This window comes from Seriola aureovittata, chromosome 14, assembly GCF_021018895.1.
Source record: "Seriola aureovittata isolate HTS-2021-v1 ecotype China chromosome 14, ASM2101889v1, whole genome shotgun sequence".
Lineage (NCBI taxonomy): Eukaryota > Metazoa > Chordata > Actinopteri > Carangiformes > Carangidae > Seriola > Seriola aureovittata.
The window spans coordinates 13,514,609-13,532,938 of NC_079377.1; the positions used below are offsets into that span (position 1 = coordinate 13,514,609).

An 18,330-nucleotide genomic window follows, 5' to 3' on the forward strand; every position below is an offset into this window, starting at 1 on the left:
GCTGAAATATGGGTCTGTGTGTTTGTGTGTGTTTGAGTGTGTGTGTATGTGTGGCTCAGACTTTTATTTATCTTATTTATGTGGTTGTGACTTTTGATGTTTGACAACATATGTGCCTGTGTAGCACATGCTGCATGCTGTTGTTAGGGGGAAGCAGAGTAAGTAAAATGAACAACATATCCCTTTTCATTCAAGCAACAAGAGCCAGGTGTCCCCCAATTTCTGTTAACACAAATGTGTGAAGTGCTGTCAAGATCATAATGAACTGCAGGTCAAATCCACAACTGCATCCTTTAGCTAATTCTAGATGCAGAGCATTTCGAGCAAGGTTACCTCTTGTCTTGTATTTAAATGTGTAAGTAAAACACACAGTGAGTGTATGTGTGTTTAATTTATATGTGTAGTGTGAGTAATACATTCAAAAACACGTGCTGGCCAGTCTTGCTGATCAAGCTCACACACCCTTCCAACGAACGTGAAAAAAAGGGGCAGAGGCCACGGAGGAGTTCATGTAGTGGCATGTGAATTCTGTTCCCCGTTTTACCATAATTAGCTATTAGTGGTTGGTGTGGCTGTATTTGGTTTGGTTTTGTCATTAAACATATACATATACTTGCAAAAAAACACTCATAACATTATACAGATTCCACAGTATAAGGGTTAGGTATGCAAAGACAAAATACAAAAACACCAGAAAATGTTTTGATTTTGTGTTTTTTAGAAAGAGAGTGAGTGTTGTGCATAGTGAGAGTGGAGCTTTCCTTTTAAAAATGTCTGGTTTCACTCAGGCTTGATGGCCCCCTCATGGCCTCGCCTTGTCTTGGGCAGTGAGGACAAGACTGAGACCTGGCCCTGAACAACACACAAAGACACACACATGCTAGAGCATACACACTAGAAACAAAAGTGTGCAGTTCATAGAGTTCACAAATGTATTTGTAGTGAGTGAGTGAGAGTGAATTTAACTGAACATCCTGACATGTTTAGAGCTGTAGGCTGCATAACGGAGTCACTTTTTTACAGACTCACAATGGTAATGTCGGCACTCATAAACAATAACATTCACATTGCAGGAATATAGTACAAACAAACACATTATAACACAGGACCATCATCGGCATTTGGACAAACAGGAAGTGACCCGTTGTGTAAACAGTTGCCCCTCAGTCAGCCAGTGCTGGCAGCTCATTTGACTTCTACAGTCACGAACTCTTAAATACATCATGTCATACAAACATTAAGGATGCAAGATATGGACTTTTTTTCAGTTCCGATCATTCCCATTGTAATCAGACCACCATTGTTTATACCATTTCACTTCTCCTATCATTCCAATGTAGCTGTGATATATGGAGATTTCTAAAAACACTTTACTGCATACACTGAAGGAGATGAGCACAGTTTACTTCAACATAAATGTAAAGAAAACATGTAACTGTTTTGCCATAAATATAGCTTCGTTTTATATATTGTAATATGTGTGACTTGTGTTGGACAAATGCAAAAAAAGACAGCACTCACAGATAGTATTGTTAACGATTATCTGTGAGTGCTGTCTCCTTCTGTCACTCTATTTATCAAGACTATGCACCTGGTGAGGTGCACTTGAGGTGAGTTTGAGGTTCACCATAATTACATAGTAAAGGAAGCATTAATTTCAGTGCGATAAAACTGCAAATGGAAACTGTACTTCGTACAAATAGTAACCTGCAGGCTTCCCGTCAGCTCGCAAGCTCTGCCCAGCTACTCCTGCAAACTAATTTATCTCCTGCACTTCTTCCACTATTCCTTTTTCTGCTGCAATGCATTTGCCAGAAGAGTTGTGTGGCTGAGATAACACATGTATCAGGAAAACACTTGCCAAGCCCCCAGACAGCATTCTGATAGGGAGGACATGCAGCCTGCAGCACCCAGCAGTGACTGTTTGCTTTGGCATTATGGTAGATATTCAAAGCTGTATCTGTCTGGATGTGATTAATTCTTACCTGCATGTTTTTGTCAGACGGGGTTGTTCATGCACATGGCTGTGTGTGTGTTTGAATTAAGATTTTTTTAGCCTGTAGTCATGAAGCAAAACACCCTCATTGTTCTCAAATGGATCCATCTTGATGTAAAGATGTAAAGTGAGAGTGATTTGTCCCTGCAGACGCTCCTGCTAGGTCTGAACTCCTCTTCCCCCTCTCACACGCAGCTGTGGAGGTCTTCAGCACTGACGGTTGCCATGGTGACCTTATTGTCTGGTGCTGACCTTTGACCTTCCTCGGTTGTCTGATGGAGTATTCTCAGGGTTGTAATGAGGATTACTGGAGATAACCAGTGGACACGCACTACTATGGGTTTAAGACTTTGAACTCAGTAACCTACATCCAGGTAATTAGGTTAAACTACACAGGTTGTCCTGCTCATAGTGGGTCAGCAGCAAGGTAGGGCTGCCAACAAACACCTCAAACAAGGCAAAATTACCTGCAGTATCCCTCTAAATCAGCACATTCAGTGAGGTAATTGCACTTGTTAATGTTGCTAATAAACTTGTGTCAGCACTGCTGTGATTAGAAAGTAAGCTTTGTGTATCATTATGGCAGAAATTTGAAAATTACACATCACTATATGTGTTTTACTGCTTTGTGAGCAACTTTATCCCAAGCAACGTACTGCCAGTGGGGTCAATTGAAATATCTGCCAAATTAACAAAGACAAGTAGGGATCTTAAGCATTAATAAATAAAATAGATAAAATATACTGTAAAAATGTCATCAAACAAGCCAGAATTGAACTGTACATACACAAATACTCACATATTTAATTCAACTGTACTGATTAATTTGTTAATCAATAGTCATTTACAGTCACTATCTTACTAACAATAACATACAAGGTACTGTGAATCACAAATAGTATATTTAACCATGAAAGTATGTATATCGTAAGAATTAAACCAAAGTGTCAAAGTTGACAAAAACTCATGAGTGCTGTCATCTAACATTATCCTAAATAGAATTAAATGTTTTAATGTGTTTGCAAACAGTCAATCATTCATTTGATGTCCACTTTCAAGGTAAAAACAAAGTTTGGTAAACTGCACAAACACACTTGAAATATCTTTTGTTTTGGGCCATGACGCCTGTCCTGCTTAACTTTCATGTACATTGAGATCATGTCTTTTTGCTGAAAATAACAGATAGGCACCCACAACTCTTAATAACTCTGCAACATCTACAATTATAAAAGTAGACACAATGTTTACTGTGGTGCATTATCTTTCTCAAACAAGTTTCAAGTCTCTTCAAGATTATTTCCATACTTAACTGAAAGGAACTGGCTACCAGGAAGGCAGAAAACCTTGTACAAAATTATCAGTAGTAATATTAAGTGTGTATGATTTGTAGTAAACATGCAATGAGACAGGATGTTTTTTTAACAAATATAAATCTTTTTATAAGCCCTGATAGAGTTCGGTGTGTCACGCTGCATTTGTCATTGAAAGAGGAATCATCTCCTTTCACAAAAACTGAGTGCAGGTTCCCCCACATAGAGTATGCATGTGGGCACTCTGGCAATGAGCTGAAGGACAGCTGCACGTCCACACTTGGTTTTTGTTTTTTTTTTGGTTTTTTTTTTTTTTTTTTGGTTTTTTTTTTTGCCCTCTTCATTACGTAAACGTGTGGGACAGAAGGGGGCCGAGGTAGCGAGGAAGATTCGTGAAATGTCAGAGAGACTGCCAACATTTGAACAGAGCCAACTCATTATGACCAAGCAGAGTGCGTGGTGCTTTAGCCTACTTTCCCTCCTCGGACTTCTCCTCATCTTCGCCACAGACACACATTTTATTACATGTACTTGCCTCTGATGAGGGCTGCTTTGTATTTTCTGTTAACCTGGTCCAAGCCAATTAAATTTAAAACAACCCTGTGAGGTAGTTATCTGTAATAGCTGCAGGGCTTGGATAGGGGCCCAGAAAAAGGGTCTGCGAAAGAGGGGAAATGTCTGTTTTATTTGATTTAGGGTGAGTTATTTGGCCAGAACCCACTACACTACACATCAGAGCAGATGTATGGCCCAGACCGTGCCCGGTTGAAGGCTTACATCCAACCAGATACAGTCACTTAATGATGTGGGACTCCGATCAGATGCTGTCTGTTTGCCTTAATGCACATTCAGCTGTCAGTCATTCGTAACGCAAAGTGTCTTATAAACACATGGCAGTTTGTATGTGTTTTAGTCTGTGTAATATTTATAATTCAGCAGATATCTGCAGAGTTAAACTGTGATGCCATTAATGCTCCACTCCTGAGCTCTCTTTGGGTCTTTGCATCTGTGAATTTGTTTCCGTGTTCTGACTGTTGTAAGGCTTTAAGTCCCTGGATAAGCTTTGAAGTCGTGCCACTTGGTTTCTCTGGGTGAAAAGAAATCCTCACTTTGCCCCCCAAAAGAAATGCCACTCAAATCCCACCAAGGGCACACAATGGCCTCCTTCTCGAGAAACATTCTGGAGTTTATTCATGCATCAACCTGACCTGCCTAATTTAGAATATAGCTTATACACCTGAAGAGGATAAAAACGCAAATTTTCTTCCCCCCTCCCAAAGAACCTCTCCGCTAGAATCTACTGTAATGAATATAATGAGTTCCCAGGCTTGTTTATTCTTTGGCTCTGTCCATGTTTTCCCTTTGCTCATCATAGATTATCCTCTCAGTCACTCTTTAATGCACCACTGCAGTTTGCATGCGTCCGCCTGCAGACGTGCATATGCGTATGTTCGTGCGTGCATGCATACACACGTGCAGTAAAATAGCCAACATGCTTACTCAGCATGTTGCGCTAGCACAAACTTAAGTAAGGCTTTTCCTGTCTCATTGTGAGAGGATCTGGGGGCCCCCATGCTGCTCAGCCTGCATAGTGTTTGTGTGTTTGCGTGTGTATTTGGGTCAGTGTGTGTGCATGTGTGTCAGTTTTAATACTTCATTCTGTGTTTGCACAGATGTTTGTCTTACTGAAAAAATCAACAGGTACAGACACATAAATACATAAAAAGACAAAGCAGGCAGATTAAAGAAGACATTTTGTCAATGCATGAATTTTTTAAAGTTCATCCCTCTTCTCTATGATGGGCCGGAGTTGTGAGAAGTTGCAGTGACCCACTGTCCTTTCATGTTGACCAACCACTGCCAGCCTTTAAATTGAGTCCATGTGGATTTAGGGTGTGGTGTTGAATGGTGCACATTTCCTTCCAAGAGTGAGACTGTAGTATGTTACATAACACACTCTGTGTTTATGTGTGTGAAATGGAATTTTGAATGTGAATCCATTGTGTCCTTAAAATATCCTCACCCATGGTTTACAAATCATCCACACAGGAAATGTGAAAGCCACAAACCTGCGTTTGTATTTGTATGTGTTTGCTGGAGAAACAGAGAGCATTTATAAAAGAGTGCAGAAAGCTATTGTGTAGACATTTAGTCGAAGTCTTGAGTCCACAGATGTTCTTGTGGAAAAGTGAGTAGTGTGATATGTGAGCAGCCTCTGGAGTCTGCTAAATATGAGCCATGGTGCTGCCTCCTCTCAGGTAACACAGAACTTTATGGTTTCAAGGTTCTTTGCGAGGAAGATCAGCTTTCATATGGCCTAGGTCTGGCTTCACGAAATCCAAATGCAAATGGAGGTGTTTGCATATATATTAGTACTTGTCTGTGTTGGTCTTTTGTGCTTTGACCTGTACAAAGATGTTATTGAGTGTGTGTTGTTGTGTGAGACGTTGTGCATGTGTGGAGTGGATGTGCAGCATGGGCACGGTTTAAATACTGAGTCATGTTTTCCCATTTTCACGTGTTTGTTACCGCTCACTTCAGTACCTCCAGCTAAAGCTCAAAAAGTAACAGGATTTTTAAGGCCGATACTGATTTCAATACTTGAGGGTTTAAAAAATCTGATAATGATACATTGACTGATATTCATTTTAACAGAAAGATATAACATTAGCAAAGATTTTTGAAAGTGATTATTGAAGTGTTCTAACAAAGACTGAGCAGTACATTATGCAGCTGAAACTTATTCTATTGTCAAAAACAACTGTTATTCATGTCACAGTTTAAAAACATGGCACAGCAAGACAAAAAACGAAAGTGAAAGGGATATGGAAGGTGTCTGAATCAGATTTTACTGTTATTTACTTTAGGGCAGATGTTTATTTCTTCTGATTTTTCATTTTCACTATAATAGCCAGCTATTTGGTTTTTAATGTGATGGACAAATTTTAGCCAAGGAAGCTAGTGTTCATTCTGAAAACACAAACATTAAGGCTACAAACAACCCATAATACAACACTCTGTAAACTAATGTAGTTACATTCCATTCAAAAACAATATCTGATGTTGTAAACACATAATTTTTGATTCCTCAAATATAACACAATGCTTTTTAAACCTATTATATTCTCATATTTACAATGCATTTACCATTATGTTACTTAAGCAGGATGAGTATGATGTTACACTTCAGCGACTCATGTCTTTCACTGTAATTGCATAACAATAGTTAGCTTTGTAGTTAAGTAGTTTAGCATCAGATAAACTGCAGCATGTCTTTTATAGCCGTTGCTAGCGCCACACTGAAACTTATGGGATTGATAAATAACCATTAAATCATGTTTGTCAACAGGCTTTAGCCTTCACCACTCAACTACCATAGGGCCATCATTTTAGTGACTTACTGCAGTAAAACCAGGCTTGGATGACATGACTGCTGTAAGGCTTATTTAGTTCATACAAAATGAGAAGTGGGGATCTATTATCACTCCAGTAATGTATCACACCTGAAATTCTTACCATGAAGGCACAGATCTGCAAAAGTCAGACATCTGTGCCCTCTTGACAGAGTTCTCACTCAGAGCACTTTCTAGTGAACAAACAATAAATTAGAACCTATCTATGGCTTCCCATTACTTACATTTTTTAGTTATTTATTGGCCATTATAAATTACGATACAAAATAACAATCACAATAACGATTTCAATTGCAATCAGCTTAAATCAGTCGATAAAATCAGCCCACACATGCTCCTACCCTCGCATGCACACACACACACACACACACACACACACACACACACACACACACCATGATATGAAGAAAGTCACAATTTTACTAGAGAACAACGAGGAGTAACTTCCTTCAGAGATCTGTAGCTCTGCCATGCAAATGAGAGACAAGTTTACATTAGTGTCTGCAGTAATGACAACTATGGGCAACATTTGCGTTTGGCACAGCTCCATCACCTGGCTGGTCTCCATTGGGTCAGCCTCCAGATGTGTTAGAGGCAGTTTACGACTCTCGCAGAACAACTTTCTTTACCTAGCTTGCATGCTCGTGTGCTGTAGCTTAGGCTGATTAATGTCCAGACTACTTGTTCCTAACGAGAGCTGGGCAGCTCGTTAAAGGGGAAAAACATATGGGACACTAGCACTGCAAATTAAGGGTGCGGTGGAATATTGTTGGTAGTTGTGGAGTATTTTCGGATAAAGGAATGGAGTGGCTGTAGGAGGAGGAATGGTTTGAAGGCTGACATGCACTGTACAGCCAACACTTCACTTACACTTCAAACCATTTATATTTAAAGATAGAGAAGTCCCATGCAAAAAATATTGTGATATCAACAGTTTAACATAGTGGAATAATATAATAACTACATATCCTGATTGATTGATTGATTTGTGGCTGTATTCTGAATGGTTGGTTGTTTTGTAGCTGTATTGTGAATAATTGATTTGTAGCTATATTCTGATAAGTTAGCTGGTTTGCAGCTCTATTTTGATCGGTTGGTTTGTAGCCATATTCTGAATGGATGATTTGTAGCTGTGTTCTGGTTGGTTAATTGGTTTGTAGCTGTATTTTGATTGGTTCATTTGCGGCTCTATTCTGATTGGTTAGTTGGTTCCAGCTCTATTGTGATTGGTTGGTTGATTTGTAGCCATATTGTGAGCGAATCAGAGAAACACTTTATGTTAAAAGTAATGTTACAGCCAGAAGGAAAACAAATTATTTTTGTTTAGTTTTCTTTATGTCATACATCATAGGGGAAGTGGAGTTACAGTTTCTCTGTATCATTTAATTTAATCTAATTGTTGAATTTTATGTTTTTTTAAAATCCTTTCTTGTTAGTCACTGTGGATTAAAGCCAAATGAGTAAATGTTTAATTTAATGTAAAGTCCGTACTGTAACTGCTGAAAGGCTTCAGCTGCACATGCCAGGTAATAGTTGACTTTACAGCAGTTTGTAGGTGTGTCTCATACACAGGGTTCTTTTATTGTTTAGGTCGGTGTAACCTGTTTTACAGTAGTTTGTAGTCTCCATAAATGTCAAACCTGTCAGACCACCTACCTGTCACATTCTCATTCAGAGGAGAGCTCACCAATAACTGCAACAATAAATCTGAAAACATTGATAATAACTAGGACAAGGCTCACACCAATTTGGAAAGCATGGATATTGGGATAAACTAGTTAACATCATAAACCTGTCCAGATATAAGGTGGGTCATATCCATTACTGTTAGTCAGGAAGTTATTCTTGAGCCATGCAGCGGTGAAATACTGAATTATGCATATGTTGGCAGCTGTAAATAGCAGTGAAATGCTGTTACGTGCATACACATTTTGTCTATTTCAGAGATAAACTTTGAAAAGCTACGGTATGCCCTCATGGATTAGGCAGTGTACATTCTACATATGCAGGCACTAATCCACATAGTGATTTAACAGCTGAGAATAACAGTTGTTGTAAAGTGGACTGAGGTTTTCTGTTTCTGACAGTGCTAGAGAAATATTACTTTTAGGAATGAAGTTTGCTCCACCAAACCACACACATGCCTTGTTTATATTTAAAGTGTTTCATCTACATCTGTAGTTGTTTTACAGTGTGCTGGAAATCAGTTTGGGAAAAATAACTCAGGTTGAACATGACTTGTTTTTGATGGTGATTGTGCATTCATAGATTTACACTAAATTGTCACCACCTACCTGCTTAAGATGATATCTTTGAAGCTATCCATTCATCAAAATAAATCTAAGTAATGAGAGAAAAAGAATTGCACCCAGTAGCCACCTCCATAAATATTGACATTGACATTGACTGTCAGGCATTGTTCCAAGGCACATATGCACAAAGCCACACCATGCAGGAGTTTGACTATGATAAGTTATTAGGCACAACTGCCTAACTGACTGACTCTTGAACTCTGTAGTGTGATAAAAACAGGCTTGCAACAATGGGACTAGGAACACAAATCTTCAGTATACTTTTCATTTTCATTTCAAACTGCACCATAATGTTTAAAACATTGCAGTTAATTGTTAATATCGGGTCATAAATGAATGCGTTCATGGTTGTGCACACATTGCATATTTTTCTTTGACTTTCACTGAACTACCAGGTGTAATGTGCCCGTGATTACCTTTTTGAGATTTTGACATGGCTTACTGCTAAATCCGTCAATATGACTGCATCTTCAACTGTGACCTGCTTGTGTATTTGTTTCATCCTGATGTTTGAATGTTTATTACATGCTTGACACTACACTGATATAGTTTTCATTGTTGTGTCTGCATGTAGCTGCATGCTCTCTGCTTCCACAATCAAACACACGTCTGAGGTTGATTACTAGTGAGTTACCGACAGGCTCTGGCTCAGGCTGCCTTCATGTTTCAGTGTCCTGGTGTGACCTCAGCGTCTTGGCCACATGGTTGCCTTTAAAAGGGGGGAGTGCTTTACTCTCTCATAACATTTTTCTCTCTTTGTCTTTTTGCTCTCTGTCTCCTTGTTTTTTCTCTAACCACAGCTTTTCCTCAGGGAATTGTTTAGAATGAGAAAAGGACATTAGGGTGGATGAGTGAAAGAGAAGGGTTTGTTGAGACACTGAGAGAAAGAAGAGTATGGATGCTGTGAACGTCCTCTCTCCTGCAAGATCATGTGGGAATTTGTGGTGCTGCAGAAAATTATGTGTCCAATGCGGATGACACTGTAATTGTTTAAAAGGCATGGCATGATGTAATACACTAAATACTGTGTCTAATGCAACGCACTGCACAACTTCCTCATAATATAATAGATCACATGCCTCAAAACATCGGCAAGCTGGCCAATGTCATTGTCATGTGATGTCAGCCTCTGCTTAACAGAATAAGTATTTTACTCATGGTGAATTTTATTTCAATTATGGATCAATCAATTGACTTTTTTTGATTAGCTAATGGATTGTTTTGTCTATGAAATTCTGAAGGTCAAAATTTTCCAGAGCTCAAATTGTTTTTCGTTTGTTTGCCTGACCACCAGTCTAAAACCCAGAGACACACGGTTTAGGTTGATATAAACAAGGGAAACGAAGCATGTGATAAGCTGGGAGCAGCACATTTTTGGCATTTTTCCTTGATCATGGCACTTAGGCAATGAATCAGTGGGTACCAGTTGTAGATATACTATTAACTAATCATTTAATGGACCAGTTGGGTAAAGAATTCAGTGAAAATCACCATGAGCACAAAAGGAGTGTTGGTAAACTGCCTCAGGGGTTAATGTCTCAGTGGTGATGGATTTGTTTTCCTCTGATCCAGATCCAGCATGTGTGCAGTATCCGTTCCACAGCTTGCGTCCAATCCATGTGCGTAAGGCTGGAGTAAAAAGCCCACATAGGGGATCCTTTGTTTAGGAGAGTCTAGGCATGGAAGGTAATTTACAAGCCGCTAAGGTCCTCACGCCATTGGCTGATGAGGCTGTGTCTGCGTCTGCGAAAGGCATCCCGTATGTGTGTGTGTCTATATGTCTGTGTGTGTGCAGCGAATGTGTGCATGTCTGCTGTAGCAGCACTTTGCTACAGCAGCTCACAGTCGCCCTAGTCATGACACCCAGGAGCTTGCCCTGCGCACGGCTACTGTAGCCAGCGTTTTCTTTTGAGGCTGGAGGAAGGCAAAGCAAGATGGCCACCAATACCTTTTAGGGATATGCTGCCTAAACCGGAGGGGCTTCCTCCGAGGACAGACAAGGTAAAGGCAGCCGGAGTGTTCACCCTGGGGTCTATTGTCTCGCTGCAGATGGGTCAGCTACAGTGGAGCTCATCTAGAGGTTATCATCTGTTGTCTCTCTCTCTCTCTGCCACCCTGGATTTAGCTGATTGGAGCGCTTTATTTGGAAGCTGGTGTTGTTATTGTTCCTACTGAATCACTGAGGATCTGGGCTTCTGTGTGTTTGGCTTGTCTTTTCCAGGTGGGTTTAAAGGATGTGACAACAAAGTCAGCAACAAAGAGGTCAGTTTCCACGGTAACAGACACCCCTCTTCTCTTTCCCCGTTGCATGTCTTTTTTAGCCGTTGCGTTGTATGAGAAGCCCCTTTGCTTCCCCTTTTCTTTCTTGCAGTGTTTTGGACAGCCATATTTCTACACCTGCTGTTTTCCAACTGCTTAGCAGAGAAGTGGAGTGCTTGTAAGCCCTGGGTCGTAACTTGTAATTTGGCAGGCTTTACTTGTTTGGCTGCAGTAGTAATGGTATTATTATTGTGCGGTTTGTAGAGAAGGTCGCTCTGTTACTGATGCCGTCTTAATCTTTATAATTTTATTGTTGATTCACGCTGTACTGTGGAGCCAGTTCTTTCAAGTTTTATTAGGTTCATTGCCACCTATAACGCCTTCTTTGTCACTCTTCCTTTTATGTATTATGTTTTGTGTGTTGACTACGTGACATAGAGCTGAAAGTACACAGGAAACGCTCTTAATGAATGAAGGGAATTTTCACGTGTTGAGAGAAACACATATAAACCACTACTTAAACTCTCAGCCAGGAAGGAAGCGTGCTTTTTCAATGTTTCATTGTGAAGAGCGTTGTGAGGAGGAGATGTATGAGTTCTGCACAAAGTGAACAAAAGGAACAAAGCTAAAAGTTACCTGCAAATTTGGGGCTGTCTCTTTGCTGTCTGAGTTGTTCAGTTGAATTGTTTTCATAAATGTGAACATGTTTATATGTACCGCTGATTATGCGAGTTTGTTTGTGTTGAGGTAAGAATGGATAAACACCACTTCCAAACCTCCCTAGAGACTCATCTCTTGAGAGAGGGTTGTTAGGATTCAAGCGGCGGTCACACTTCTGTTGTTAGGGTTGGTCTCTGAATGTTTAGCTACACTTTCTTGCAAGTTTTGTTGATTTTTAAAGCCTTGACAGGCGCGGCAGTTGGGTAAGTGTTTGTCTAACACAAAGGAAGAAGACTGTGTTTGCATTTAAAACAGCACAGTACAGTGCGAGTGGCTTGAGACACCCCGAGGCAGACACAACATGCACAACACAAAGACACAGCCCTAACACATCACAGACCCAGCTCTCTCCAGAGACCCAGTGGCTAAATGAGAGCACATGACTCCGCATTTACATCCTGAATTAGGCTTTTTGTTATCACAAGGCTAAATGCAACATAATTAAAAACAGGGGCTGTACTTTGATGTCAGCTTCAAATCATGAACACTTGGATGCACAAATGGATGCACAGTCAGGCACACACATACACATGCATAGAGACACGCGTGTGTCTGGTGCAGTGCTGGAAGCTGGCCAGTGCTGCTTTGTCATTGAAAGCAGTTTATTGTGGCAGACACACTGCCTTTTCCCCCCTCTCCCTCTCTCGCTCTCTCCCTGCTCCCCATCTTTCTCCCTCTTTTTCTCACTGCCTCATGTGAATGGTGCCGTGGACCATTTCCACGTGTTGTGCGGAGCAGGTATCTCACCCTGTTGCATTGGCAGTTTCGGTATTGCCTCAGCCTGAGCTCCAGCTATCTGTTGCATCAGCAGTGCGTTTCTAGTAGTGAGCCACAGTCCTGACAGAGTGCAGTGGGCTGGGGAGAAAGCGCAATGGATCAGAGAGGGATCACATCCATGAAAAGACTTGGTGATAAATCAGCTCCACCATATTAATCATGTCTGATCTCAACATTTTATTATGAATCAGGAACAGCTCTGTGGTCACTGCAACTCTCTTTTGCATTGTCAAACAACAGTTCAATGTCAGCTTACAAGAAAAATCCTCCCATAACATTATTTTAATAAACAGCTTTTGGCAGTGTGCCTTGAATTCCTGTGGATAACTGGCCAAAAACATACACAAGGTGGTGCCATGTTGAAATATTTCCAGCACAGCTTCCAGTTATCACATTTAGCCATCACTGGTAAACAACAGGTTCACCATTACAAGTCCCACATAGGCAAAGAAAAGGGGTTTCCATGTCAGCAGATGGACTGGGAGAAAAATATTGTTGAAGAAGCATATATATATATTTTTCTCCCAATAACATTGGCTTTAAGTGTCTTAAGAGCTTGAACAAATATTGTTTTTTTACTCTTTCCTTTGCAACAAAACCTTACTTTTTCATTCTCTTTTGTCACCACATTCATAATCAAACTCTAAACGCAGCACAATTCACACAGCTGCTTCTGTCAATTCTTTCTTGTCTTAGAAATACAGTCTAGGTCTAGAGTCAGGAGATTGCTCAGTATTAATCCTCTTAGACCTTAGCGCTGCCTTCAACACCTTTTATTTTCCAACTTCAATTGAGTGCTTTTAGCTCTAACGACGACTTCATCTCTCATTTTTCAATGCCTTGTTCTTCATGAATGACAGTTCATCAACAGCCATCAGATGTGGGGTGTCACAAGGCTCAATTCTTTTTTTTTCAATGTACATGCTTGAAATTCAATCACTTTTTTATCTAAGATGTGTCAGAACTTTGAACAAACCCCAGCTCCAGCTTTGGGTTGATTTTTGTGATTTCATACCACTTGTTTTGTAGAAAGCAGAAGGATTAGTTTATTTTATCACAGTAAATACATGGACAGATGTTGCTCAGGGGGTAGAGCAGGTCTGTCAGTTGAACAGAGAACATGTAACTCATGAACTCAAGTGTTTGGTCGGTGCATTCATAGGAGTCTGGTTTATATTGAGGTACTGTTGCTGCTCTTGATCTGTCAGCTTGGAGTGCACGCCTCCTGCTGTAAAGTGCATTAAAACAGTGGCAGTGATGGAGTTTAATGAGTGTTTATGCCAGGTAAACAGTGATAAAGAACATATCTCCAGCTCCCCTGCAGTCGCTCTTGTTCATTAGAGGAAAACTGGGATGCCTCTCACACACACACACATACACACACACACACACATCACACATAAACATGCAGTACACACAGCTCACAGTAATGCACATATACCCTGCAGGTCCTGCAAACAGGTTTAAGATCCTTTTGTCAGCTGAGTCTTTGCACATGATGCAGTTTTGTTATGTTGTGGCCAAAGCCATTATGTTTTTGGATTTTCCATCTGTCGGTCCGTCCGTATGTCCCGGTCTCATCAACGAGATATCTCAAGAATTTGTCCAAATGATGGCAAAATTTCACACAAATGTCTAAAGGATAGGATAAAATGATGAAGTGATGATAGGGTCAACCTCACTGTGATGTCATGTTCTGCAAAAACACTTTTCTGGCCATTGTTCAACACTGTAATTCAGAATAGAACAGAAGGGGACATAGTGACCAAATTTCACATTTGGATGGATACTGAACTGATGACACTAATCTTGGGTGCCCACCTTGACTGTATAGATCCTGTGTGCTGTGTGTGAAGCATACATGTTTTAGAATTTGTAGCTTCTTTGCAGCAACATCCATATATGAAGCATTGTCTACTGTCATGGCTTTGTGTTCTATCGGAAACATGTGAACACATACAAGGAATTTGAGTCTGTTTTTTGTTTCTCTCAATGAATTTACATGGAGACAGCAGATATGCAGCAGAACAAGAATCAAAAAGCTTAGCAAAGTTAAGTCAAATTATTTTACTTACATATCCATTTATCACACATCGAAAATTTACTTAGTACCTTTTTTATTGAAGTTTTCACTGCATAAATTTTATGAGTCTGGACAGTAGTACATGTAAACTGCAACTTGACTGATAAGCATAGGCATACAACCACAAGGCGGTAATTCTAGTTTATCTTTGTCACGCTGCAACGTTTTTAATCAGTCTTTCACTGCTGAAGGCTTTAGTTGTAAATGTGATGTTGGGTTAAATCCTAAAATAAGACACAGCTTGACTTAACTTCAGTTGATCATATGATTAGTCAAGATGATGAAAAATAATGAGGGCTTTTACGTATTCAGTTGCAGTTGCAGAAATACTGAATTCATTCATTAATTCATGGTTTGTCAAAATGGGTGTCCTTTAGTGCCCTTTTAGTTTCTAAGATAGCATGTAAACTACTGCTACTCTGGCACACTGCAGTGGCGAAAAGACTTTGCTTTGATAAAACTGCCTTAACCTCTTTCTCTCCCCAAATTGATTTTCTTCCTGCTTATAGATTAATCACTATTATTGTCTGCACTCAAAATAGTCTATGATATTGTGTATTCAGCACTGCTTTTGGGGGCAATCAATATGTCAGTACTCTGGACCTTTACATGGTCGTAGCTCTACTGGCAGTCAGAATCCGTCTTAGCTGAGGGGTCAAGCAGTGCTATAGTGAAGCTCTATGTGGATAAGAACCCTAGTGGGTTAATCACTAAGGCAGCTGTGAATAATCACATGTGCTTGCATGCACATGCATGCATGCTCAGGAACACACCTACAAACTCAGCACAAACAAGACATGTACATGCACGTTGCACAGATGCCCTCAGTGACCCACCAGTAGTGACGCAATCTTGAACTGTGCGTGACTCCAAATGTTTACTCATTGGCTCTCTGCTACCTGTGGGTCTGTTGCTCTCAACACTCCACAGCCCAGGCAGCAATGTAGTCTTGATTGAAGCCTCGACTGATCTAACGTAGTTTACGTTTTTTTTTAAACTCTGTCTAGAGATCGGTTTCAGCGAGATTTGTAGAAAGCAGATTCTTTGTTTTCACATGTCATAATATTTTCCACAGGCCTGACAGTGGCTGCAGCAGATGCTCATGCCATGCTGGGAGGCAATCTGTTGTGCTGTGTGCCGTGACTGTTTAGAACAAGCTGAATCACTGTATACTGCCAGAGCTTGTTGAGTCACCTCTCTCCTCTTGTTTCTCTCTCTGTCTCTCTGTCTCAGGTGGTTCCAGAGAGTGGGTCGGTAAATGGCAAAGGCAAGGCACAGATGGATGACACCCACACGGCAGCAGAGGAGGATGAGGGGGAGGAAGGCCACATACCTTACACACAACCTCCCCCCATCGACGACTCGCTCACCCATAACCCGGTCTCGGACCAAGTCGGACAGCCAGCACTTAAAAGAGAGCCCGGGCTGGAGCTGACCAGCATTGCACTTCACCAACAAGTATGCTCTTCTGTGACTTTACAGAATGGTTCTGCTGAGAACCTGACAAAACCTAATGGTGCTAATATGACCACTGGGTCACACTCTAATCTGAAGTCTGCATTTAAAAGAACTGTGATGACATCAGAGCCTCAAAGGACTATAATAGCTGCAATTCCTAAGGACTGCTCTGAGAACAGACCTAAGACTCCTCCAAATGACATGTCTGTTCCACTGAAGAAGATCAAGCTGAAGGAGCCGTGGACGTGGATCACTGAACATCCCACCACACAGCGGAGGGATGAAGATGAGGTCTGCGAAGACCCACTATCCACACTGGCTGCCGTGGTGTGTCTTTCTGTCACAGAGAGGAAGGGATTGGAGGAGGAACTCTTCTGCTCAAGTTCTTCCATTCTTCGCTTCATCAAAACAGAGCCGCCAGATTTGCACTTCGTCAAAAAAGAGCCAGAGGACTTAAAGATTGACTTGTGTCAGAAAAGCACTCCCCAAAGGACTCCCCAGCCTATGAAAAGTGAACCTCCTCCAAGTAGCTTGCTACCAAGCGTGCAGTCTTTGGCAGAGAAGAGAAATCTTAGTTTTGATCAGGCTATTGCTATTGAGGCCTTGACTCAGCTGGCAGCTATACCTGAAAGCACCCCAGGGTCCATTAAAGCTGAAAGTAAGTGTGAACATCCCATTTCTACTGCTGCCCCATTTTCAACCTCCAACACAAATACATCCCTGCAAGAAGCCAAACCCACAGCGGCTATCCGCTACAACAAAGTCTCGGTCATAAGCTCACCACTACACCAGACATCAGTCATACGCCCTCCTGTGGCCAGACAAGGGAATGTCATCCAGTGTTCCCGGGGGTCAAACTCTGACACAAAACCATCTCTGCAGGATCTCTTAGAGGCCAGCTCCGACAGTGATAGAGCACCCTGGAGGAGGACAGAGCAGGGCTTTGGTTCTCATGTCATCAAGTCAGAATGCAGCTACAAAGATCCCAGTGACATGAGGTGCAGGAGAAACAGAGATGAGGAGGAAGTGGCAGCTCAGCTGGCAGACCTGGCCTTCATCATCGAGGCGCGACACAGCCAGCAGTCAGAGAACAACCCTCCAAAAGGAACACCTGTATCAGCCATCAAATACACCTACAACTCCCAGCTACCATCTAGTCAGAAAAAGACCCTCATAAAAAAAGCAAAAGCTACACCCTCCAAGCCCAGAAAGAAGAAGACAAGTGATGGACTAAATGAGGGAGTCAGCCGCAGGACCCCCCTCTCGAAACGCATGCCAAATGGAGAGACACCCCACAGGGGCAAAGGCCAGAAGATTCTCCCACAGGGGAAATCAGGCCTTCACCACACGAGGAACCTGTTTCTGCCTCAGGCTCAAATTGACCTGAAGAGATACTTGGCTGAGGCTCAGGAGGAAAGGAGGCAACTCATCCATCACAGTAACACACACAATACAGCCCTTGTAGGGCCACAGAACTACAGCACTCTCACAAGGATCAACTACACTTGTGGTCAAGAAAACCAGCCATGGTCCCTTGCAAACGGCCCACTCCACCAACCCAATCCATGCAATGGTTATCCTGCGGGACCAGAGCAGGAGTGCGAAAGGCATTTGTTAACTCAGGTAGCGCAGCCCTCTGGTGGGCTGCAACACGGTGCTGATCCTAACAACAGCCCAGCCCATGCCGCTTTCCTTAGCCACACCGCCGGGCACCATGGTCTGGCTAATGGCTTCTCAGGGGCTCGGCAGTCCCCTCCTCCAAGCCAGCAGGGCTACTACAAGCTGGAGAAGACAGGACCTGTCACTGTCCTGTCCACGGCTACTGATGGGGATGTGGGCCACTCTGCAGAGTCAACTCCATCCAAGAACAGCATCAACAGCTTTCTGGAGTCTCCAATGAGTTTTTTGGATACCCCTACCAAGAACCTGCTCAATACACCTTCCAAAAAAGTGGCTGATCTTCCATCCTGTCAATGCATGGGTGAGTTGCTGCTCCCTAAGA

The 18,330-nt window shown here is 41.6% G+C and overlaps 1 protein-coding gene across 4 annotated transcripts in view; it reads left to right on the forward strand.

Moving 5' to 3' along the window:
• tet1 (tet methylcytosine dioxygenase 1) overlaps positions 1–18,330 on the forward strand; it is a 30,900-nt gene that overhangs the window by 5,317 nt on the left and 7,253 nt on the right. Inside the window, exons 1-2 of one of the 4 annotated variants that reach the window (XM_056395499.1) lie at positions 10,726–11,032; positions 16,104–18,309. In XM_056395499.1, the coding sequence (XP_056251474.1) occupies positions 10,991–11,032; positions 16,104–18,309 (2,248 nt within the window). In that variant the 5' untranslated portion in view covers positions 10,726–10,990. The other 3 variants (XM_056395501.1, XM_056395502.1, XM_056395498.1) reach the window with 3 other exon arrangements.